We start from the raw sequence: 26,394 nt of genomic DNA on the forward strand, positions 1-26,394 counted from the left end.
AAATAATGATATTTAAATACTAATAAGTATTTTTATTTTTTGACCCATTTAAAGGAAACTGATCAACTAAACAATGCTAATAGATTCCATATAGTTTTATGATGATTCAGAAAACTAATTTTAAAAGAGAATTTCCCATTTTATCCGGAAATTGCATCAACGCCTACTCGAATGAATCAGAAATCTATCCGAGAATTATTTTTGTAAATGTTAAGTATTATTGAAAGCTAAAAGAGGAAACAAAGAGTGGGTATCTGAGCATTACTATATTTACCTAACTGTAGTTTTAGCTATTGACGAAACTTTCTGAGAATTTGTAGCTGCCATGTGCACTTGTTTACAATAGGATGAGTTGGTACGTAGGTAGGTGATACTGAGTGCTTGCCTACAATCACAATTGTAACACAATAAATTATGTCTGGTTTAATTGTGGACTTACATCTTCTGAACCGTTAAGATAGGATGTGAGTATTCTGGGAATCTCCAACGATAGCTAAAAGATACTAGGTAAAGTAAGATGTATCTTACGTTTTTCATAAGAACAGGCTATCTTTAGTGTTTAGTAGGTACAATGGCAGCAATCGCCGCCGCCCATAGACACTTGAAATACCAGAGACGTTACAAGTGCGTTGCCAGCCTTTTGGGGGTTAGGCATTTAAGGGTTGTTGGGGAATTGGGGATTGGAAAGGGGGTAATTCGACTTCTAGTACTTACTTCCAGACTGAGGCCTATTAGATGGAAAGCGTGGATTACCAATGTAAAAAGTTGATTGATTACCTATATATCACGTCTAGGCAGCATAGCTTTCTAACTACCTACATAACCAATCTATAACATCTTAACTGATATAGGTACCTACTAAAATACCACGATTACCTACTATAATTTAATACACCTCTACTATTATAAAATAGCTAAAATATGTAAAGTAAACTATAAGATAAATCAACTCCTAAAACCGACACATTAATTAAATGGACAACGCTTGCGAAATAATTAAAGTGACACGAAATGAGCGTAATTTTAATAGGTTACGACCTTAACTATCAATTTTAACATCAAAGAAAATAATATTTCGTCGTCTGGCTCGTTCTCCAGAGCTACTTACTAGTGTGCACTGGGTACTTGAGTAATTCTTTGTGTTGCAGACACAGGCGACTGGATAGCAAAGTGGCGCGCACCATTAAAATCATTTGGCATGCCACTGTTGCCAAATTAACTCCCAATAAATGGGCGCACATTGCAATCTGCTATGGTTATTACGAAAACGTCTCGTGGGCCGGTTCACAGTGTAAATGCTTAATTTTATTGTGTCAGTCCTCAGTCCCGGCATAACAGTCTGTTGTGCCAGGGTAAACGGTCGCGCGCGCTAACCCTAAACTTTTTCCCGCCATATTCGAGGCGCCATTTTTATGATGTGAGTGACAGTTTATACGGACAGTATTAATTTTCAGTGGCCAGTGACAGTTTTCGGTTTTGATAATCGAGGTTTGTTATATTTATTTATTATATTTTTTTAATTTAATGAATTGCTTAGTTTACGATGTAATTTTTGAAAACTATAGTAATGTTATTCTATCTGAACATAAACTTAATAATGATGTAAAAGTGACGCCTTAACACGAAACAACTCAACCCAACAACATAATTATTGAAAAGAGCTCGTCTAAACGAAAGTGAATTTTCATACAGAATAGCATGTCTGAAATACCAACACAGTAAACTAGGATACATAAACACCAGACATAATCTGAAGCTAAACATTCTAACATCTCACGTCTCTAGCTCTAACTCCAATTTATTGACTTTACTATCTCGAATGAATCTGTAAAAGGAAATACAAATCTGATGCTTACAAGATTTGCGTAAGACAAGACTTCAGTAACGTCAGCAGCATGCAAACATCCTCTATCAATTAAACATTGCGTAGCGTGTAAAAATAATTACATACATTGAAATAACTGGCAAACATACATCATGTTTTATAACATAATCATCTTCACATCAACAGACAGACCAGGACAGTTCAGGGTTGGATGGATGGGCCTTCTTTCCATGCTTGGCAAGTAGGTTACAGATTGGGTTTTTCTCAGAGTGCTGCTGCTCGGTCTTTCCTAAATACTTATACAGTCCATTAGTCGGTTCACAAGCACCTAACTTCACTGACGGACAAACTGACAGATTATACTTGATTTCTTTATTTGTTGACATTTCAAAAGTACCTATTTAGTTTTTTACTTTGACTTTAACTTACGACCCTCACGGGTAGAATAGGGGTGGGGATAAATGTACTATAGATACTCTATCGTCAGCACATGGATAAAAGTATATAAATAAAGTACAAAAATACTCTTCACATTTCATAACACCCTGGTAGAAAGTGTTGAATAAAATTAATTGCACCAACAGTACTGAAGTGTGGTACGGGACATTCTGTTTATATTCTCTTTACAAACAGCTAAAAATATTGCTCCGAATCAAACAAAATGTGTGTAAATTGTTATTTTAATTACCGCAAGAGTTGGCAGGCACTTACATATTATGGTAAATAACGTGTACCTACTTTTAACGAAACATATAACATCTTTTAAGTATAAAGTTGCTTTTCGGTCAGAGATGTGCTATGCTACGTTGCTGTGGATGCGTTTGGCTTGCATCAATCATATTCATTGATAGCTTAGCACTGGTGGAAACGGGTTCATCTAAGATATGTTATCATATGGCAAGATGCGTGCTATAGATACCTCGTGCAGCTATTTTGCGGCTGCATATACATCTTCATAGCACATCTTATTCGCACAGCTACATAGCTTAGTATCAGTTTAAACGGTCACATAGTTTCAAATAATGTTTGCTAATATCGTTATGAATTTACCATAAGACACTGTTAGCAATTGCATATATTCGTGAGCATTAACGCTTTAAGAAAAAAATATTAATATTGTAATACTACAAAACTAGCTACGGGCTACGAAAGTTATAGGGACAAAAAAGTGCTACGAGCTACGCACAAGGATACGCCGTAGCGCGTAGTAAAGCCTACGAAAAGAACTCGATTTTGAGAAACGAATATTTTTGAATAATATTTTGGTCAGTTAAATTATGAATAGCTGTAAAGTTTTCATTCTTCTACTCTAATAGTAGCGAAAGGAAGTCATATCTTTTAGATTTTCTGAGAATATTATCACTTTGATGTTCTGCATCCGTTTGTAGGTAGAATCTTGTGGAGTTTAGTAGTTAGAAGTCATGTTTACATAGAGTTAACTATCCGTTAGTCATATACCTTGGGGTTTTATTTGTCAGTTATAATCTAGTATCGGAAACTATATCAGCTATACTCTTAGAGGACTAAGGGGGAGCCTTTGTTCAGCAGTGGACGTCTCTTGGCTGATGTTGACGAACCTAGAATCCGAGCTAAAGATTTTAAGTCGTAACTAAAACATACGTCGTGCGCTTGCGACCTTTCTGACCGCTTACTAAGCACTATGCAGTCAATGTGAAGTAGTTATAATATCTCTCCTACTTTCCATGAAGGCTCAGCAATGCAAAATGAAACTCGTCTAAATAATGTCTATTAAAATATTATGAATCACTTTATCTGTAGGCTGTATCAGTACCGGGCGGCAATGATGCGCGTACGCAGCGTCTATTGAAGCTGGAGCCAAGAGCTGCAGTATGATTTATTGAGACGGTACTTTAACACGTAAACCGACCTCGGCTGTTAAACACAAGTATATTTATCAGTAACTGTTATATAACTATAGATATATCTCTAAAGGCAAAATTAATAAGTCATCTCAATCAAAATCTTAGGATTGATGTAGATTTTTTATATTAATTCTATAGTATTTGGAGCAAAACCTCCAACGACGAGGATCACAGCGAATGCATTCAAATTCAAGTTACAAGACCTACATACTTGCACCACCAATGTAATAACTGACTATTAATTAAATTAAAAGGTACATACCTAGATATATAATGTCGCGTCTGTTTCCGATGTGAGTAGGCAGAGACAATGGAACGCCAATTAAATTAAAACGTAATATTTACAATTATATGTTTGCACGCACGACACAGTAGAAAATTCTGGCATGGGGCAAAGTTTTTTTAAAAAAGACAACGCAATAACCTTATTTATAACTAATACACCACAGTCCCTCAGTAGATCCTCCACATGAATCCTTCTATTCCAAAATTATAACTAGCATACTAGCAACATAGTAAAGTTGATGGTAATCTTCCTTTGATCCTACTCCTGGACGAGATAAAAGCAGCAACGTCATATTCGTCATAAATACATGTATTTACACATGACGGCTATAACAAAACGTTTACGTGGACGTCTCGGGGACGTTCGGACGTCGCGCCGTCGCGCCGTCGCTCACATGACAGATTGCTCGTGCCGTTTGAACTAGATCCTCTTCATCATAATTTGCCGCCAGCTTCAGAACATGGCAGCACTTTAGTTTACAACTCTACGAGATCCTATTTGATCTTTTACAACTACTTAAAACTGTTTTGTGTGTTTACGATATCTCATGTCTTTTGCAGCTGTGAAAAATTGTTGTTTTTATGTAGGTACTTTGTCTTTTGAGTGTTAAGTGTAGGTAAGTACCTAGTTGGTATAAACGTGTCTGTAGGTATCTACCATATTTGTATCGTCAAGTAGAGTCAGATCAAGTACTTAATTAATATGTAAGAAAAAGAAAAGGATCTTACTTTTCAATGGGGAAAAAATATCCAAGGACTTCTCCTCCCTAGAACGAGGCTGGAGGGACTGTCAGACTCTTCCTGCCTAAAAACCATCCCGTTCCTACTTCTGTTTTTCGAGTCGGAGCCCCGGCAACCCGCTAGGTAGTCCGCGACTCCGAAAGAAGAAGGTCTCATATAGTTTTTTCTGAGTGATATACTAATAAGAAGTTTCTGTATTTATCAATACACAAACTAAACGAAGATGTCCAATTGCTTGTGATAGGTATGATAAGTGGACACTCAGACTCCCAGAATCTGTAAGTAGTGTATTTCTTGATTGAGTTCTTGAGAAATGTTGACATGAACACGTTTTTAAGCGTTGAATATTTATAACAGCTGTGTAATAACATAAAATATTAGCCGTCATCGTTTGACTGAGGTTTGCGAGGAAGACGTAAATTAATCATTTCTTTTCAAACATAGCTATCAGCGTAAATTATAATATGCGTAAATATTATAAAGTAAAGATTATTTATAGATCTTCTAGGCTAGTAATATTAGACTATACTATGTTTTATAGATTTTTTAAGGGAGAAAAACATCCAATGTCTTCCCCCGCCTTGGGCGAAGCGAGAGGGAGTTTCAGACTCTAATTGACTAAAAACCACCCCGTTTCTACTCCTGATAGTATAGATCCAGTAAGTGCTAGCTAGCTATACGATAATATATAGCTCTATATATTAATATACATATTATAGTCAGGTCTGCGGCAGCCTTAACTCTTCAAACTTATTTCTTACTGCAATTGTAAATTCCAGCGTCTGATTTAGGAGATTACGTTAAAGATTTGTTGGCCTATAAATCCTAATAAATAAGGATTCGGTAGTTTTAGACAAGTTTATTTATAGAATGTGATAGAAGAGTACCTACGTCATTGTTATTCTCAGTATTGCTCCATTTCTCAACCTCACTAGAGTAAATACTCTTACAAATGGAATCCCAGTAGAGCTGAGAAACACACAACAGTTTGGTAACTGCACTCCATACGTTATTGCGGCGATCAATAACGTTTGTTTGACACATCACAGCGTTACGGAAACCAGCGAGTAATTGTTTATACTTTCGAAAGGGAAAACAGCGGTTAAATGGGAACTTTGAGCGAGTTGTGATGCCCGCCAAATGGCCCTGTCCGGATTCTATAGTACTAGTTAGCAGCTCAACCTATTCTAACCTGTCAATTTCTTTCATTGGAATTTCGACTTTAAATAGAAATAGTAACGTTGAAAATCTGTTAAAGATACTTGACAGTAAAGGGTAGGTTGAACCGCTCGCGTCTATACCATCCATCCAATGGTCAGTTTATTTAAACGCATTGGCAAACATTCAACGCCAAAATTTGATTTACATCGCGGCTAAGGTTATGATAATACGGGAGATTGGATTTCTTCAGCGTACGCCAGTTGGACGGCAGTAAAACGGGCCGTTTGTTTTTATTTGATTGTTGTTTCAATTTCTGCATTAAGACCGTGAAATTCTATAAAACTCTGTTTATATAATAAACGTTGAAAGTAATGCGTGTGATGTGAGCACAGTTATAGAAGCGAGTTTGTTCTAAATCTAAAATACGAGTAGTTATGTTAAAAAGTCGTTCCAAAATGGAAACAATGTTAAAAAGTTCAGCAACATACATTCTCACATTTCTTGGATCGATATGCCTGCAGTCCGAATTCTGTTGTAAAACATCAAAGATAAAAGAAATCCCCCTACATCTTGAATGGCGGCAATCACCAAAATATTTAACGAAGTCTTAACATTCGAGCGTAGAGAACGCATTACAGAATAATTTACAACGCACCAAAAGTCAAACTTTTAAACAGAGCAATGATCCACGATCGTTCAGCCTCTTTGTAGCTGACTTTACGGCCGTATAAAGAATCTATTGATGTGAAACAGTGAAAAACAAACATTGTAGCGACATGTTTCAATACAATATAATGAAACTTCTAGTTTTAATACCAACGTGTCGTTTGGCACATTGTGTCGTTACTAAAATAGATATTTTGTTAACATAATTATTGGTGCATTAGGTACAGTTAGAAACAGTAGGGGTGGGTAGTTTAGGCAACTTACCAATTCTGTTGCTACTGAACACTGGACACGATAACATTGCGTGATGTCTCTTTCCTTCTAGTAGCAGAACTACTAGAATCTTCTTCGAGACTAGAATACAACTTTGATATACGAGGTATTCTAAATAATAAATACAGTAATGTTTTCTATATTCATTGCTATCTTATTGAATCTTTAAATCGTGGCATTGTTTGAAAGTATTGATATGATTACAACCTGGATTCCATTTGATTCGTATCTTATATCATTTTAACAGCCGAAAGCTCTTAAGAGTGTAAGAAATAAAACAAATAAGATCATTCTTTATCCTTGGTGTCTATTTTCCATCCCTGTTTCCTTGTTTAATTAGTAACGGCTAGTATATTGCGAGCGGCCGATTTCTCCGCGTCAGAATGGACGACACATTAAATTAAATTGTGACCGAAGGAATTTAGAAACGTGCCTTTAAACAAAAGCATGAATAGTTAATTTTAAAACAATTTTATGTATAGCGCGACTGGTTTGATTTCGTCACGGTGGAGGGGAACGAAAACAGCGAATGTTTTAATGATTAGGTAATCAATGGAGCGGCGAGAGTACTTCATTAAATGTGAATTTGATTAATTGTTAGTTTAGATGGAAATGTTTTAATATTATAAAAAGTTCGATGACGAAAGTTTTTCCGTGACATTTCCTGTCCTAACTGTCAGATATAAATGCTCTGGATTCTTCATTTTCAACATCTTGATGACATAATTTATTTGTATTCGTGTTTAGTGATTTCTTAATCTGTGATGAGTCGTTGTGAGTTTATTGTAATGTTAGAGTATCAGGGAGCGATAAAGGAGTTATATTGTTTGGTAGAGCAGCTGCATCCATTTGTCTGCACGGTTAATATCGTTTAATAGCCCTCGTCAATGTGCCTGCCAAGTACCTACACTACTATCTAGCGCAGTGGTACATATAACTGTACCTATATTAAACATTTTGCACTTCAATCGGGCTTTGTCTTACGTAGTTAAAAAATATAGACTGTGTAATTGGGACCCAATGAATGACAATAGCCCGAACATACCTCTAACGATTGACAGAAAATAAAAGCATCTAGGCATGCGTATGCTCTTTATGACTTTAATAAAATGTGCTTCTTAGGAGCTTAGCAATGACCGTTTTCACAATCAGCCTCAAACTTCCGTGGTATTGGACGTCTGGGCTTCTCCCAGTTGTGCAGTCTTTTTTGTGCCGTTAGGCTTAAATCATTCTGTCTCCTACATTTAGTTCGTTATCGTTTTCTTTTTATTCTCCTCTAATAATATCTTCTGACTTATTTCGTTGCGGAATCTAAGACAGTCATTCAATACGCAATACTCAATTCTTTATCGCTTTCTTCATGTAAGGCTTCATGTCTCTGGGTCACGCCCAATTAGTGTTCCGGCGTTTTCATGGTTGTATCTACCATAGATTCCCATGATGAAGATGTTCCAAAAAATCCAACAGCCTACTAGCTAGGTACAATATTAAACCAGTTTTACTCAGGATCTTGTCTTCAGCAACCACTTGATAATTAATTACACTAACACAAAAATAAATAGACAGAAACAACACTATGCTAACCCTAACATTTACAACACACACTTTGACACAAATATTTAATTTGGTCACTGCAATTCTAGAGCTCGTAATTTTCATAGCAGCTCATACAAGCCAGCCGGATCACATTATTGTTAAAGTCAGCGTCAGAGAATATTTCCGGAGTGATTCGGGATTCGGGGAGAAACAGCTGTGGCCCATTATAATAGAATGTGATTTGTGTATCAAAACATACAGCATCTGTGTTCTGTTGCAGGAGACAGCGACGCGAGATGAACAAGAAGTCGCATAAGAAAAAGGTGAGTGCTATTTTGATTTGCTTTTTGTTTGGCTGTTATTGAGAGTGGTGCGTGGTGACCGTGGGTTACAAGTAAAATAAAAAGAGTAATTCGCTCTTCCTTCATTTATATCTTACGTTCTTATAAATATATATCAATGACCTACGACACACAGATCAATGGTAAATTACATGAAATTCAAAAAATGGGCGTTTAAGAAAATGTACCTACGAATTAGCAAGAAGTTAAAGGCCCATACACAATTATAATTTCACAGCATTTTGTTGCGGATTTCCATGGGTGAGTGGCGTCAATCACTTATTACAAGCTGGCGATTTGCCCCTATTAAAAAAAAGTATAGAAAAAAACTAACAACTACAAAACTCGACATCAAAATGTAGCGTCAATTTCAAAGTGCAAATTCTTTAACATTTTTAAATGCAAAAAAAACACAAGAATCATCCAGAATGATCTATTAAACAAATAAATGAGACTTCGACATCAGTGCAACAAATGCTGGTGCCACACACGAGTGGCTCGCAATTTGCCCCTCACGCGACGGCACGCCAGTCACTGCTGGCATGTTGGCACGCCGCGAGGTGGCGTCACCGTCGCCAGGAGACGCTGCCGATGATACTGATTGATAACGTGCCGATCTTGATGAGAGTATCTCACTCTTTACACTATTTCGATTAGGTATAGATGTATATCTATTTTGTTGAATACAGTTGTTGATCATTAGAGCTTGGGTTAGGTTAGTGCTTTTTTTTTGTTGGAAGTATGTCAGTATTTTGTTGTTGTGTATGGACAGACGTGCTCCATCGTAGGCCGCATCATCACTTACCATCAGGCGAAATAGCGGCCAAACGTCGACCCATCAAATGTAAAAAAAGTTTTAGATAACATTTTGAGATGAAAAACGATATCTTTTGTCTCATAGTTACCTACATAGTAGCTCATATTAGTTATGTATGTAGCGTGTATATAGATACACACTACATAAGTACATATAAATATGAATCGTTTACCACTTTAACCGCCACACTCAGAGTCATTTATTTGTTTTCGATACACAATCATTATTCAGGAATAGTTTAAGTAATCATTAAGTGTCTGTGAGTGTGACAGTGGCACTCTATCGCTACGTTTTATTTTAACCCATGTAGGTAATCTTAGAAGACAGCCGTTCAGCTACATATTAGTTGACAACATAATGTATTCGAGCGAGAGATCAAACGTCAGAAGTGTCGGTTAGGGTTTCATTTAAAGTATCTTTTCATGTTTCTCCAAATTCTAGAGAACATTATCATTTGTATATTTAACGAGATTGTTACTTTACTTTTAACTGTTTCGTATATTGCTATATATTAAAATGTACTCTGTGGTATTTTTTCGATCTTTCTCCATATGGATGTATTTTGAAACATGTAGTATGTTCATATTCCAATATCATGTGTAAACGGGAAGAGAGACCTTTTCTTTTCTTACTTACAATAGAATAAATAAATTAATTAACCTCTTTTCTGCCAATATATTATGAGACACAATAGAAAACACATTGTATCTCGCGTAGATCTGCATTCGGCATACCAAGGATTAATATAAATTCGAGTGCACCTCAAATCCTATAGAACGTTTTGTCTTTTTTTGGCTTTCACTACTTAATGTCCGAATACTCAAACGCTACTCAATTTTAAGACGCTCTCAAAACTAGTTCTGTCCCTATCAATTCTTTATAAAATGACAAAGATAGCACGATATTTAAGTGCTACTTAAAATTGAGTAGCATTTCAGTATTCGGGCGTAAATCTTCTATCGTTTAAACAGATTGCATCACAGCTAACAAGTGGTAGCAAATAATAAACGTGGCAGTCGTCAATCTATCCCGTGATCTATCAGCTGTCGCCTTCATTCAGAGCCGTCGTCTGCCCGCGTCGCCCGCCGATTTATTTGGACCAGAATGCTGGGAATCGAGCCGTCAATTAATCGAGATGGCATCAGATGAGAATCGAGAATCATTTTATATTTCGATCGGTGTTCACTCTTTTAGTTAGTAAATGTGAGAGACAGTATAATAAAGAAGATAGAGTAATTTATGACGGCTAAATCCGTTCTTCGTTTTCTATGGAGATTTTAGTTAGATTTACATTAAAATTTTAACCAGGATTGGCCGCAAAAAGCTTTACACAGAGAGGAGTAGAAAGAGTGTAGAGAGCCTTTGCCCTGCAGATTTTGTTTGATGTTTAATTAATTATTTTTGTTCTAAATAAAAATTAACAAACAGTCAACTTGTTTACAGGTGTAGTAGTAGGCACCTGTAATAAAGCGATTGGCCTTTGTAAACGTCAGGTGATATGAAATATGTGCCTGCCAAATGTTACGAATTGTACCTGATATCAGTGTCTGATTGTAGTGACAAGATTATGGCAATGAATAAATTACCAACCGGTGCTATATTTAAACTGAAGGGGGAGATATAAAGTATTGCAGAACGATTTAAAATTAAGTGCATTAAGATTTCTTTAACCAAATTGATTCAGGTTAGTTCCAGGCGGACATTAACAAGAGTAAGATGCATACTAGCTACAAAATAGCGACCTAAAAAAACAGATAAATGTTTCTCTGTTTTTGGAAAAGTAGTTTTTCTGGTGAAATCACCATTTTAACGGCATCACTAACCTTGGTGATTACGTAAATCTAGCTAAATATAACTGCATTTTGGCATCAAAAGTCCAATTAGCCCTTGAGGCTCTAAGATAACGGCGACTCCAGTTGGCAGACACTGCGATGCAACGCGATATGTTTACATCAAAAATGCATGCGTAGACGCTGACGCGTCTGCGCATTCCGTATAAAATTTTCATAAAATTAATCTGATTAGAAGAGAGCCATTGAGTCAAATCATTTATTCCAATTAAACCAATAATAGGTACTTTTGAAAAATCACAAATAAAGAAATAAGTGATAGTCTGTCAGTTTACTCATCATTGAAGCTCGTTCGTTTCAATGTGTAGCTTCAAATAGAGAAGAATCAGCAAGAAACTCAATACGTCGGTATTATCGAAAAAATTCAATTTTATGTTCAATGTGTATGCTGTATGGGATCTAATTTATTATTCATCTAGTTGACCTTCCAAATGACCTAAAATTGTACATAACAAATCATAAGATTAAATGACGTTTAATATACGCTCCTCGGTGGTTTAACAATATAATGTTTGCAGTGTGTAATGGTTTGGCATCTTGCTGTTATGACATCACGCCCGGAGCTGTCAGCGACTTTATTTTAGCTGATTATCACGTCATGTCTCAGAAACACTGGCACTTTCATTAAGAGTAGATACTCGGAGTTAAAAAGTTAAATTTTCTGCTAAGTTTGTTCATTAGACTCTCTTTGTTACTTAGACGTGTTATAACCGAAACACATTCACATCATGCACAAGCTACATGCATCTGGGGCCTTAGTCTGCTATTACAATTGTATCAGAATGGAGCTATACAACCTACATAGCTCCGTCCCTCTTGCACTGCTCAGTGACACAAGACACAATAATAGCAGACTAAGGCCCCTAGAAATATCCAGATCCGCTCATAAATTACAAATTTCCAGTAATAACAATCAATTAACCAAAACAAACAGTATTTACTAGTGTATTAGAATATAATGCAGCGTGCACACGATCATAAGTCACGTCAGGCGGGCGGGACAGTTGGCATGGGGCCCGCTCGTGTGTCCTACATGACGCGGCGTCGGTCGGCTGTCGCGGAGAAACAATACACCGATATCGGCTCAGTGGAAAATAGAACTCGATTAAAATGATAGCCTTGAATATTACAACGTAGGTAGGGGCCGCCCTAGGAGAACATTATAGGACTGGTTACTTTGGAGAAATCCTTAAAAGCCAGGTGCGTAGTAATCTTAACCAACGTGCTTGTATAAATATCCAGATCTATTGAAGCTAAAGAAGTGCCTATGTATGTAAAGATTCTGGAGCCGCGGACTACCTAGTGGGTTAGAAGGGCTCCGTCCGGCTCGAAAAGCGGGAGTAGGAATGAGGTGTTTTTTAGTCATAAGACTCAGACACTCCGTCTCGCCTCGCCCAATGCGAGAGAAGTCGTTGGATAAATTACACCCTTTAAAAAATTAAGTAGATAGCTTTCTGTCTGTACCAATGGGGTCTACATGAGGCGAAAGCATGCATGCATGCATGCACATATGCATGACGATGAGAAACCTAAGATCGCGCAGTACTAACATCTAATTACTTATGTATTTATAAATAGGTACAACATTTTACTCTAATTCACAGAAACTATGTCAGAAAGACATATGTGTGAAGTAGAATATGTAGTGCACTGGGTTAATGGAAAATGTCATAAATATTAGAAAAGTATAGTTTTATTATTGTTTGTCTAACAATGTCAGTCAATACTTGTACTATACAGGAAAACGTTGTAGTATTGGCATCAATTCAAAGAATTGTTCTTGTTGCTTTTTACCTTTTAATATTTTTTCCTCCAGTTGTTTTTTCCATTTCGTACTCCCATCTGCTTTGTTTAAGACTTATCGTCTTGATGTCTATGATCTTTCTTACACAGATATCAATCTTTTTAGAGCTACTTGACTTTTTACTTCGGTTTTTCTGTAGCAGTTTCAATTTGATGATAGACTCGACCTGTCGACGTAGGTATATAGTGTCTTTATAAAGCTGCTCAAGGCTGCTTCATCAGTCCAAGTTGAGCTACCTTTAATTACCTCTTCACAAATTGCAGTTTTTACAGAAATACTAGTTGTCCAAGATCTAGCTTTTCTGATAAATCATGCCAAACAATATCTACATAATTACGTCTTAGATGAGAGTGAATAAATGTTGTTCAACTTATAGTAGGAATCAATGTTGTTCATCTTATAAAGGTTACAAATAGTTCTGTGACGTCACTAATTAGGCCACGGTCTTGATGCGTAGCAACAAACTTTAAAGTGGCCATTCCTTACCTTGACCATACACTTGTCTACTACAAAATATTGGCTCCATCTTGAATTTCAAGTGCATTTTCAAAACGATAAGGAAATCCGCCATCTTTAATAGTATCGTGACGTCATTGGTTGTTGTGAACCTGCTACAATTGATCGAGTGTCAAACATTCATCCTTTTGATTGACGTGCAATTAAGCCGGCTGTGGTTGCTAGTCTTAAAATAGTGACTTCTAATTTCTATTTCTTTCTCAATCCGATACATCATCTATCATGGAAATTAAGATTGATACGATTAAGAAAGGCAATTTTTATGGTTTTTTTTAAGAGGGGAAAATCATCCAATGACTTCTATCGCCTTGGGCGAGGCGAGAGGGAGTGTCAGACTCTTACTGACTAAAACCACCCCGTTGCTACTCTTGCTTTTCTAGTTGGAGCCCCGGTAAACCCGCTAGGTAGTCCGCAGCTCCATTTTTAAAGGGTATGAATAAAAAGTAAAACATTACTATTTCTGACATTTATATATGAGAACATGTTGCTGCCTGCCAGTCATTCAAAAAATCAATTAGCAAATATTATCTTACCTACATAGAAAAACAAAACCAAGAAAATTTCAAAGCGTTCCATTTTTTCTTCCTTATCACTTCAAGGTTACACAAATGTACTAATGTAGAAATGACGGTAGTTAGTTGGTATCAGTATCAGAGAGTCTGTAATTAGCAGTCGTTTGTCCGTTACGTCTGTCATTAAGCGCCGGCAGCCGCTGACAGCACGTCAGCTGAGCGGAAAATTGCCAGAGCTTTTATAAAGATGGCCAAATAGACAAACAAATTATCTTATCTTATCTTACCTTAAATAAAACGTTACCGCACACTAGGATTTTCTCCCGAGTCGTGGGTGCGGTCGGTTTTCTTTCGACAGTTAAAGATTTAAAGAAAAGTGCGTGTGACGAAATACACGTTACACATAGGTTATGATTGGATATTTTGTGGTAAGTTACATTGTGCAAAAGGCAATTTGCCATGAAAATCTTATCCAACTTAACAATGAGTGTTCGCTGATATAGACAGCTCCATCATCGTTTGTATTAAATAACTCACACTTATATTTTTAGCGTATATTAAAATTGATTTATTTTAGTTACCAACTATTTACAAAATCCGGATCAAAGACGGATGTACAGCGGTCGGCTCATAAACGAGGAATGTGGAAGTTAAAAAACTCATCCCACGCAAAAGTAAAGCTCTATCGATACATCAGCTCAGCAATTCAAAGAAGAGTGAAAGATCACGTCTTTCACGTCATAATCTGAACGCGATCCAATCTTCATTATCTTTATGATAAACAAAGGAGAAACTTCACTCAGACCCACATAACTATAATATAATACAGCTTCATAAACATATGAATACTGTTATGTGCATATAAATCAAAAACTCTCAGATCTCTCGTTTTATTGCAAACAAAAAATATATATGAAGAAGTTCTACTTCAAGTATTGCAGGAATAAGCCTAGGCTTACACATACTAAGATTAACATTAGCAGCTTTATATGATTTAGCCACGCCGTTAATTCGTTATTAGACTTTCTTCAATCTTACGCTTTGTATTTATATTTTATATGTCATGGAGCATGTCCATGTTATTTAATAGCGTTACAACATAGTCGAAGTGTAGATTTTTTTAAAGGGGGAAATTCATCCAATGACTTCTCCCGCCTTGGGCGAGGTAAGAGAGAGCAGGCTCTCACTGACTAAAACCACGCCGTTACTACTCCTGCCCTTCGAGCCGGAGTGCTGGTAAACCCGCTAGGTTAGTCCGTAGCTCCGGATCAGGCATCAGCCCTACTAGGCCCCATCTGATGGCTCTTTGAGGCGCACGCGAAATTCGATGCGCCGCACGCACGGGTCTGAATCTGGTTGGGCAGTGAGCTACCCTTGCTCGCCGTCCACAGACCTGCACTCACGATGGCGGAGTGTCTCTCGCGACGGCAAGTGTAGATACCTACCTAGATATTATGTAAATATTGCAAGCATTGACATTTTTGGCAATCGACTAGTGGAATTATTAATACCATTCGCTTAAAATAGACCTTTTGTTTTATGCTTGTGACCAGCAATGATGTACAACACAGATTCACTTTCCATCTTCAGTAAGATCATAAATAAATCATGCTGCAATTAGACTATCATCAGATTTTTGGTTCCCGGTTTATGATAGCAATAAACGTATAACGTATGTGGGTAAGTAGGCCGCTAGTTATTTTTTATAGATAGGTAGGGTATGAAATTATTAAATAGAGCATAGTTTCAACACTAGTTACATATAATATAGTTTTGTTTGTTTAATAGCACAGTCCATGTTGTCGCTGGAGAAATGCCTTGGATCCTGCGCGCGACAATTTTTGTGTGATTCATAAATTGTTTTTGTGCACGTCAATGAGTAAACGTTCCCCTAGGTGTCAGCACGTTCCCATTGTAGTAATGAGATATCAATTCATTAATTTGTCAAGAATAATTTATTCTAATTTTTCGACAGTTTTAAGAAAAGAAAAGCAGCTGTGAATTTTCCAAGCGTCGCATCGCATCGCAACACTCACTCAACAATTCCACAAAACATTCCGCGGCCGCAAGGAAACAATGTCCCCATCTATTTAGCTAATGTTTATTTAGTTCGGTGCTCAGTCAGCCGTGTACAATAAAAGAATGTTCGCAATATAATGAGAGTGATTGTGTCGTTGGCACAACGCCATCTGTTGGCAATTAAAATTATATTTGGCGTTTTTTGGCACCAGGTTATCGTGGTTTTGTTTTACGTTTTGTCAACGTTTTGATTTCACGCCCTCGTTATTACTGTTTGGGTATTTCCAGCTTTAATATTACGTACGTGCCTTCCAGAGATGGAATGTGTCGTTCTGGAAATAACGAAATAATAAACTTTATAACATTCCTCATTCGCATGGAGAGTTAAAACGCCCTCCAATTTTTCGGAACTACTGAGTTTGAAGCTGACACTGTGTCTTAATAAGGGGCAGCTTCAGCCTCCAGATCAGTATTTTATCGCAGTTTAGATACCCCTTTTTTAAGGGGAAAAACGGGTACTTTTCTGGGTTGTGAAAAGTGGTGTAGAACTCTTACCTACTAACTAAAAACCACTCCGTTCCTACTACTGCTTTTTGAGCAGGAGCCCTAGTAAACACGCTAGAGTTTAGATCCCCCTACATCTACTTTCAGCAGTTTTGCAAGCGCTACTAAACACCAGCCTGAAAACTGGGATGTATTAACTTTAGCTAGAGTCAGGATAATGGATACTGGATTCTATTACAACCATAGTTCTCTTACCATCTGCCAGACCGATAGAACATCACAAGTAATCTTTACCTCGATTTGTTTAATTTTTCAAGGTAATGATTACTTGTGGTGTATCTTTTGATAACGAGAGTAGCAGACAAATTAAAGCTCTTCATAATCTGCTGAACTGTAATGCATCGCCTAACTAGACAGAAGCAGCCCAGCTTTAACTGGCATTAGATACAATTGAACAGATACAATGTAGTTACGATTTGAACTGTATCCAACACCAGCTTGGAACAATAGTCGAGGCTCAGTTATTTCTAAAGGAGATTAACTTCTGCCAAGAATAATAGTAACAATTTCACAAATAAACGTTCCTGTGTAAATGTTTTTTTTTTCTAGTCACCATCTTGATAGTGTGGGTGATAATCTATTGTTATCATGGTGCCTTAGTATGAGTTTGCTTTACGTTCAACGAGATCGAAACGAGAGCGCGTTTGGCGCTCTTATTGGCCGGTTCGAATGAACCAACCAATCAGAGCAAGATTAGAACGGACCAAGTTTAGAACTGAACTTGGATCGTTTTATAACTATATTCCTAGTTAGATAGTAATGAATCGCTTTCGTATAACTATGTTCCAGAATATAATTATATCACTAGGAACATAAATATATTACGGCTTTATCCATCTTACTGCGACATACGGACATATACAACGAAAAGACAATAATCCAATTTGGTCAAGTAATTCAAGAGTTAGCCGTACAAATACGGCGTACGAGTAGAACGTACTAAATTGAAAGATTAAATGGCACGGTCAGTAAACATATTCATACAAAACACAAAATACCCAACAGCTTATATAGCACTTATATCAATTATCTAGACAATAAAATATAATCTTATAAAACATTCGTAAAATATCTTAACACTTTATAATATTTATTGGTATAAAAATTTAAATTTCTCAAGATGTCGGTGCTTATGCTTGCTCAACGTATTATAAATTATTTGAGAAATAAATATAAATACATTGTCACTACGGTGGATTTAGAATTCATTGAGAATCGTAAAATTATAGCACCATGACGAAAAATAAAACTTTGGCAGAAAAGATGAAGATTGTTTCATCACAGGTTCAGATACTTACAATTAATTAGTTATCTGCTCCAAAGAAAAAAGGAATGTGTCAAAATACGTTCTATCTTAATAGAAAAAAAAATCGCCTGAGAAGGAAAGTTACGTACTTTAACTAAAAACCACGATTTACTCGGAGAAAAGCTCAACTAGTTTTAAGCCACTGAGGGACTTTCATCAAGAGCAGTGTGCGCACACGCGACGATGTCGCGCAGCCTACTCTTGATAATAATGATAATGAAGAGTCCCTTTTAAGAGGCTTTTCTCCATTAATTTACGTGAGTAAACCAGTGATTTTTAGTTAAATCTCACGATAGTTATGACGTATTTTGCTGATTTTTACAAATAAAAATTTAATTATGTAAACAAAACCAGTACCTATGCATTAGGTACATCTATGTAAAAACTATGAAAGTCAAGTGCCAAGACTGCCAGTTCAAATGCATCACACCCAAGCTCTGCAACCCGTCAATGCAACAAAGTACAACAAAACTAGAGTTAAATTATTCAAAATAACACTCGAATATTAATCACAAGTCATAACTCCACCAAGCAACTTTATGATCCCTACAACATGTATATCGCAATCATATTTCACATCGTAATTATAACGTTTCGTTTAGGCTTCCTTCGCACTGAGATTGAGACTTTCTCTGATACCGCCTGAGGAATGTTTCCGGCAGCTAATGGCGTCTAATGGTCTGTCAGACGCCTGTGGCTCTAAAGATATTTATTATTCCTGTAGTTAGTTTGGTGGACAGCCATGCTATTTGTCATCTTTGGAATTTGGTGCCTAGATTTATTTAGTCGCTGGAGTGTGAAGTATGTTACTCATCTGCCTTCCTATTACATGTCTTTGATGAATTCCTGGTACTACAAGCGGTAGGTGGTTCAGTATCATTCAACACTTGTACTGAAATCTATTCAAACAGCTGCGGTATATGAATATGTGAATGTTTCTATGTACTTATTACAAGTACTTGCACGTATTGGGCTGTGAACACATTACCACTGTTCTATCAATCTGGTAAAAATTGGGAGGAAGTGAGACCTACATAATTAGGATTAGGATACGTCTGCGCCATTTTTTATTATTTGGACACACATCATACTCATGAGCTTCTTAAATGAAACTGTTTCCTCCAGCTCTGAAGGTTTCCCTTATCAAAAATAACTGCAATTTATCACGCTTCTGTCCCCATTTCGTGGTCAATATTTTCATTTTATTATATCTGCTGATTGATATAATATTTATATGAGACTTGTGGTAACCTCATTTTTGTCATGCTGTTATAATTCCCTGCTAACAGATAGATATTGGAAACCTTTGAGCATGTGACAGGTTCCTTTAGCAATAAGGTCAGAGAGTTCAGCTAGTTAGGCCAGAGTACCAGATTCCTTTAGTTCGGTGTCTGTGTGACGTAAATCTCGGTTCTCTCCGGGTACAAGGTACGAGGAACTCCCCACAAAACTTCGTATTTATGGCTCGTTGCTAACTGTTTAGATATTAACGTAAATACGAGAGTCTTGAACTTGTAGTTGTGTAGTAGTTTCGATTGGTGAGCGGTTACAAATCGACTATTGATATATTTATCATTACATACAGATTCGGAATACGATCGGGCCTGATTGAGATATAGACACAGTAGCGAGCGGTCCAGCGGCCGCGAACCTCAAATTCACGGTCATATAAATCATTGACAGGGTTATGAAACAGATTTTTACATCGAGCCATTGGCACGGCCAAGTCAAGTGGTGAACAAAAATACACCTAGACAACGCCTACCAGCATCCAGCCACATTCATTCATAACTCCAACGTCATCTGTATATCTCCTGTAGATACCAGTTCGGCTGTGTTCATAAAAAATTGTCTCAACACAGTCTCAGTCCGTTTGTTTACCTCACGGATGCTGCGATGTATTTTCTGCGTAAGAACACATTTTTCGCAACGCTTTGTATACGAGTATCTCTGAATTAATTCTGGCAATGTGAATTCAACTTGGACTTTTTTTGCAGCAGAGGAAACGAGGGAGAGGAGATGGGAAGAATAAAGAAAACATCATAGAAGATGTGCATGATGATAAAGATGAAGGATCTCCGGAGCCTGTTGTGGAGAAGAAGAAAGTTTGCTACGAGATCAAGCAGTCCGAGGTGATGGGCAGGTAACTAATCGTCCTTAAATTAATAAATATTTTATAACACATTCACTACCCAGTGTTGTAATACGCAGTGCTGTAGTTCTTTGTTCTCCATTTGCATGGAAAACTGTTTATTTAAATACTTTAATAAAAGTTTTGATGACGTCGGTTGTGTTTTCCCGCGCATTTGTAGCAGCTCAGGGATGTACGGTGGTGTTAGTAGACAATTTGGCGAGCGGCCCATCTCTATTTATGCACTATACGGATTTCTGAACTAATCGTGTAAATGCATTTAACCGTGAATGCTGAGAGCTTTGTGGTATTCTTAGATAAAAATCTTTAAATAAATATTGTACAGTTCTTTATTTAAGTGGTGTTTGTGAAGACTATGCATAGGCAAAAATGTAGAGCGTCTTCAACCAACAGCAGTGACGCTGTGACTCCTCTGGTGTTGTCTAACATCAAGTCACCCTTCTGCTCGTTTGCCACCTATTCCATAATAAAATAACACTATTCGCAAGGTGACTGTAGTTAAATACGAAGAGTTAAAGATTAATGGAGCTCAGTGACGACCAGCCTGATGGTGGACGGCTGATGGTGATAAGTAATTAACATTTTGTATGTGCATTTCCAGATATCTGGTAGCGAGTCGAGATATAAGAGCTGGTGAGGTAATTGTCGAGGAACCAGCCATTGCCGTCGGTCCCTGCACTGGATGCGGCCTCATCTGCCTCGGCTGTTACCGGGAACTTGAGGAAACCAGCTTGGCGAAGTATGATATCACTTGTTTATCGTGAAATAATTCCACACTTTTCATTCTCCGTAAGAATTCAATATATCACCATTATTCAACTGTAATGTTTTGATAGAGGTGGGCTAATACTGAGAATTTTCAAGAGAATATAGAACTTTTATACAAAATTCTGTCAATTTTTCTTATTTATACGTAGAACGCATTAATTTTATTATACATAGTGTAACAAAACGGGGGTATACATATCAAGTGTACGGTTTCTAGACAACATAACAAACGATACGGGAAGGGTTTTTTAAACACATATTTTCATGGAACGAAGTTATGAATTTTTCCGATACATAAAATTCCAGAAACCGAACATCAAAATTAGGTAGGTACAGGTACTAGGCGATCAGATTACAGAAGAAAAGCGAGTGACCCCTGTAGTGTTGTGATACGTTTGTATGATTTAAAATCAAGAACCATGCGACACCAAGTATTTGGTACCATTTTTTTTAAACGTATTTTAAGCTGAAACTTTGTGTAGAGATTCTATTCAACCTGTATTATTCAGTGCTTCTTGATGTATATGGGTATTTTGTTACACGCTGTATACACCATTCTTCCAGATGCCGAGGCTGCAAGTGGCCGATGTGTAGCGGTTCATGTCCCGGCTATGGCAAGTACACGGGTCACTCCACATACGAGTGCGACACACTCAAGGACATACCACCAGACTACTCCAACCTTGAGGACCTGAAGGACTCTTATCAAGCTTTGATGCCTTTGAGGTTAGTAAAGACTTTTGATATGAATGCCATTTTTCTATTCTGACTCCAGGTAGGTACACCTGGAGCTGCGGACTATCTAGCTGGTTCCCGGAGCTCCGCCTTGAAAAGCAGGAGTGGGAACGGGGTGGTTTTTGTCAGTATGAGTCTGACATTCTCTCACCTCGCCTAAGGCGATAGAAGTCATTGGATGATTTTCCCCCTTTAAAAAAAGGTAGGTACACCTAATCTTACATATTACTGTGTACTGGTCAAAACGCCTAGTAATTTCTTTAATAAATTGTTATCTTATTGGTTTCATAATAAAGTTGAAAACCTATTGCAAAAGTCTGGTTAGTGTCTGCAGTTTTCGAACGATAGCGAGTGTATCTTGATCTGACTTTAGTAATAGGATACTAAATACATATCGTCACGCCTTTAAGCCCCGAAGGGGTAAATGTGCTGCATTATGGCACGTAATGCCACTGCGTACACCCACTTTTCATGAATTTATGTGGTGAGCCTATTGATAATAGGAAACTAAGAAAATGGGATAACTGAAACGAAGAGGAAATGTTTGCAAAGCTGCATTACGATATGATTCACATTTCCACTGAACTATTGTTCACTATTAAAAATTAATGAACACTATCTATTGTACTGATTCCAGATGTTTGCTACTAAAGACAGCGGACCCTGCGAAGTGGACAGCATTATCGGCGATGGAGGCCCACAACGAGTTGAGGAAGGCGAGGGGAGACATCTGGCCGATCAATGAGAAGAATGTCGTGCAGCGGATGAAGAAGTGGGGGCTGCAGTATGAGGACCAGGAGATACATACCGTCTGCGGGATCTTGGAGGTAATAGACTATTTACTACCTTGCCAAAAACTAAGCATACTTTGAGCTGCTGTGTTACTGTGACTTGCGAAAATGAGAAACAGAGAGTGCTAAATAAGTACTACGAATATGTTGCAATAACTTAAATTACCTATTAGAACAAAAAAAAATTGAGTCAGAGGTCCAACTTATACATATAAAGTAGTTATAAGGCTCTGAATGTTAGTTGTAATGTTCGACAAGCAGTTCCCTTCTGCCCTTCTTGTTTGTGAGAAGCACAGAATCAGTAAATTTCTGGTGGACTTCGCATAGGTGACATTCTGATGTCTTCGCATCACGTTACCTTCGGACACACTGATACTATTTTTTCATACTTTTCTTCTCAGGTCAATGCTTTCGAAGTAGGCGGCAGTGGTGCCAACGCCAGAGCACTGTATGACAGAGCGTACCTCCTGGCCCACGACTGCACACCGACCACCACGCACACCGACTCCGAGCGGGTTCCCGGCAGACCACTCACCATACGAGCTTCAGTTCCACATAAAGCTGGAGACTTGATATCTCTCTGCTATGCGTATACGCTGCAGGTAAATATTCATTTCACTTATTTATTGTGTTTCATGTTTAGTAAAAAAGTTCAGTCTAGATCAGTTACTTTTAATTTTTATTTCTTAAACGCTGTCATAATTGGTGACATCTTTCTTGTTTTTGTATTGAGTTATACCATCCAAAAATATTTTCTATAAAAAATAATAAAAGAAGATACAAATTAAAAGTTTTAAAACAAGTATGATATGATGATGACAAAAATGAAACAAGTTTCTAACTATTTCTATACCGTACTATTTTATTTTGTATTTTCCAGGGTACCCTGAAACGTCGTGAACACATAAAACACAGCAAGTTCTTCGACTGCAGCTGTGCTCGATGCCGTGACCCCACCGAGCTGGGCACGTACGCCAGTGCCTTCCGCTGCCCGCGCTGCAGCGGCCGCGTGCTGCCCACCGCACCGCTGGACCCGGCCGCAATGTGGCACTGCGTGGATAATGACTGCCAGTACGTCATGACTGCGCCGTCCGTGCAACTGCTGCTGAAGAGGTGAGGTGAATACTTTATGTACTTCTCTGATAAAAAATATTTTTTCTTTACCAATCGTAATTTAGAACACTCTTCTAAAAGCCAACTAAAGGGTTGCTATTTGTGATGATCTTGGCTACTGCTACTGCTTTCTTTGCATGCTGATTAGAGACTTTGTTACATGAAGTGTAACAATCAGTTCAAAACTAAAAATTAGGTACCATATAAATTTTTAAACTGACATGGTCACTAGTAATATCATTAGAACTTAAAACGAGATATTTTCGGCACTGTTACAAGCGCCATAATCACGGATGAACTGGATCCTAATAAACATGGTAAATATCCCGGTTTTAAGTTCTAATGAAAAAAACACCATAGCATATCGACATCGACATTCATCTAATCTTGTAACTTCACAGACTCACAGACGAGTACGAGCTGATAGATGCTAACGACGTCCGAGGGTTCGAAGGCTTCCTCCACAAGTACAGGAACGTGATCCACAACACGCACTACTTATGCCTGTCTGCCAAGCACTCGCTCAGCCAGCTGTATGGCAAGGTGGCTGAGTACATGATACACGAGATGCCGGAGGCTGAGCTCAATAGGAAGATTGAGATCTGCAGGGATTTGATGAAGGCGTTTGATGTTATTGAGCCTGGGTATTCTAGGTTGAGAGGTTAGTTATTACAATACCATTTATTATTATATAAAGAGGTTTGATAAGGTTCAGGTTGGCGTTCTGTATGAAAAGAGGCCTTTTCTTTACAAGCGGATGATGAATGTGGTGATGGCTTGAGGTGTGTCAGTAATAAATTGCTCTGGTTTTAAAAATACTTTTAAAGAATTTCCTGACTTATACCGTATACGTACAAATGTGTTGCATTCTAGGTGTAACTCTGTACGAGCTGCATGCACCTCTTATGATCCTCACTACGAGGGACTTCGAGAAGAAGGCGATCACCAAAGACAATTTGCGGACACGACTTAAAGAGGTATGGTTCCTTATTACTATATTTAGACGATTCTGAATAAATCGAGGATAAAATATATGTTTTAAGCTATTCTCAATTCCTGCTTTGTAAACAAGCAAAGACTTCACCTGATGGTAAGCAATAAATGCCACCGGACGATACCCGCAACATTATAGAACACTCCCATTTAAAATAAAAATATCAGTCTCGTCTCTACTCTACTATGTAAGTATTTTATATCCACAGATCGTCAAGTACCTCACAGAATCAGCACTGATACTGGGTTTCGAGCCATCACAGTCCTCCGAAGGTCTGATGGCGACGGCAGCGAGGGATGCTCTCAAGAAGATCAAGACTTGGGAACAGATCATTGGGAAGATATCATGATGATGAGTGATCATCACACGTGGAGATTGATGGGTCATGAGGAGTGGAGATGATTGCAATGTTGATTTTGTAAATTAAATTATTTATTTTGTGCTTGGGTACCATGTTATGTATGTCAAATTTTATTATAACTTTCGTGAGATATATTAAATTAATTATTATGTTATCGGCTTACTCACGTAACTGTTTGACGAGGAACCAGTAAAGACGCGTCGAGTGTCGCGGAATGCTGCTCATGAATATGATCCTCTAGCATGGCTTGAAACTATTCGAGTACCTCGTCAAACAGTTCCGTAAGTCGATAACATAATAATTAAACACATCAAAATTAATGGGATGAATTTGAAAAATACTTTGAAATACGTGTTTTAAAAAGACGGTCTGTAAAGAGAGTTACTAGAGGTGATTATTTTACAATTGAACTCTCATTTTTGCCCACAAGGAAATACTAAATTAGGTACATTTGTGAAAAGTATACGATTGTAAAAATGTTAAAATTAGGATTTTAACTTATTCTGACAATTATTCGTAACTTATTGTTCTCATTACATGTAACGTATATATCTATTTTAATTTATTTTCCATCGTAATATTTCTATTTATTACTAATATCTGTTATGCAGGGTGTAAACGGAACGCCCCCGAAAAACGCTACAACTTTTAATTGATTTTATAATTTTAATGGTTTTAATTTCCGTGTTATTCATGCAACATCAGCCTTAAGCAACTGCTTACTGCTGCTTGATTACAGCTAACCACTACATAGTATAAAACAAGGTCGCTTTCTCTGTCCCTATGTCCCTTTGTATGCTTAAATCTTTAAAACTACGCAACGGATTTTGATGCGGTTTTTTCAAGAGGAAGGTTTACATGTATAATACATGCATAATATATCACCATTGCACCCATGTGAAGCTGAGGCGGGTCGCTAGTTATTACATAAAATAACAATGAATTAATATTTTTTTTTGTAAATATAATTAGTTTTTTGCCATCCATTGCGGTTTTCGGGAGCGTTCCGTTTACACCCTGTATAATGTAATATGTAACTTATTGCCTATTAAAATACTATATACTATTTATACCTAATATATAAGTATCGGTAAATACTACCTAATATATTTTTGTGAAACATTTATTTATTCATTCCTTCCACTAAAAGACATTATAGGTGTGAAATATTTTTGTAAACTATTGTTTTAACCCTCTCCAAACTAATTTAGCATTTAAAATAAATTATTTCAACAATTGTGTTTTGTTTAATTTCCTTAATTTGAAATTGAATTGAAAAAGGGCCAAATTAAAAGTACCCTTAACCGACGACGACGAGCATGTATGAAAAGACTGATGAAGCGAAAGAAGTGAGTAACATTCGTAGCAATTGGCGTTCCAT

At 37.3% G+C, this 26,394-nt stretch overlaps 1 protein-coding gene across 3 annotated transcripts; it reads left to right on the forward strand.

Annotated features, from left to right (window-relative positions):
- The first annotated feature begins 1,194 nt into the window (after window positions 1–1,194).
- On the forward strand, window positions 1,195–26,250 carry LOC118271923 (SET domain-containing protein SmydA-8). 3 transcript variants are annotated; one of them, XM_035588188.2, is made up of 11 exons: window positions 1,195–1,488; window positions 8,651–8,693; window positions 20,100–20,242; window positions 20,853–20,990; window positions 21,584–21,745; window positions 22,392–22,581; window positions 22,947–23,147; window positions 23,426–23,658; window positions 24,060–24,319; window positions 24,532–24,635; window positions 24,861–26,250. In XM_035588188.2, exons 2-11 carry the CDS (start codon window positions 8,667–8,669, stop codon window positions 24,999–25,001), a joined length of 1,599 nt encoding a protein of 532 aa, XP_035444081.2. In that variant the 5' UTR covers window positions 1,195–1,488; window positions 8,651–8,666; the 3' UTR covers window positions 25,002–26,250. The 3 variants fall into 3 exon arrangements, with proteins under 3 accessions (XP_035444081.2, XP_035444080.2, XP_035444082.2); XM_035588187.2 differs by having other exon boundaries at window positions 1,197–1,488; window positions 20,097–20,242; XM_035588189.2 differs by lacking the exons at window positions 1,195–1,488; window positions 8,651–8,693 and adding an exon at window positions 19,857–20,008 and having other exon boundaries at window positions 20,097–20,242.
- The last annotated feature ends 144 nt before the right edge of the window (window positions 26,251–26,394 follow it).

The sequence above is a fragment of the Spodoptera frugiperda genome, chromosome 5 (genome assembly GCF_023101765.2).
Source record: "Spodoptera frugiperda isolate SF20-4 chromosome 5, AGI-APGP_CSIRO_Sfru_2.0, whole genome shotgun sequence".
NCBI classification, from domain to species: domain Eukaryota; kingdom Metazoa; phylum Arthropoda; class Insecta; order Lepidoptera; family Noctuidae; genus Spodoptera; species Spodoptera frugiperda.

Excerpts from the sequence above, each read along its gene's own strand:
- LOC118271923 (XM_035588187.2), top strand. The coding sequence starts at position 8,667 with ATGAACAAGAAGTCGCATAAGAAAAAG. Across the intron at positions 23,148-23,425 it reads GCTATGCGTATACGCTGCAG|GGTACCCTGAAACGTCGTGA; the intron begins GTAAATATTCAT and ends TGTATTTTCCAG. Across the intron at positions 24,636-24,860 it reads TGCGGACACGACTTAAAGAG|ATCGTCAAGTACCTCACAGA; the intron begins GTATGGTTCCTT and ends TTATATCCACAG.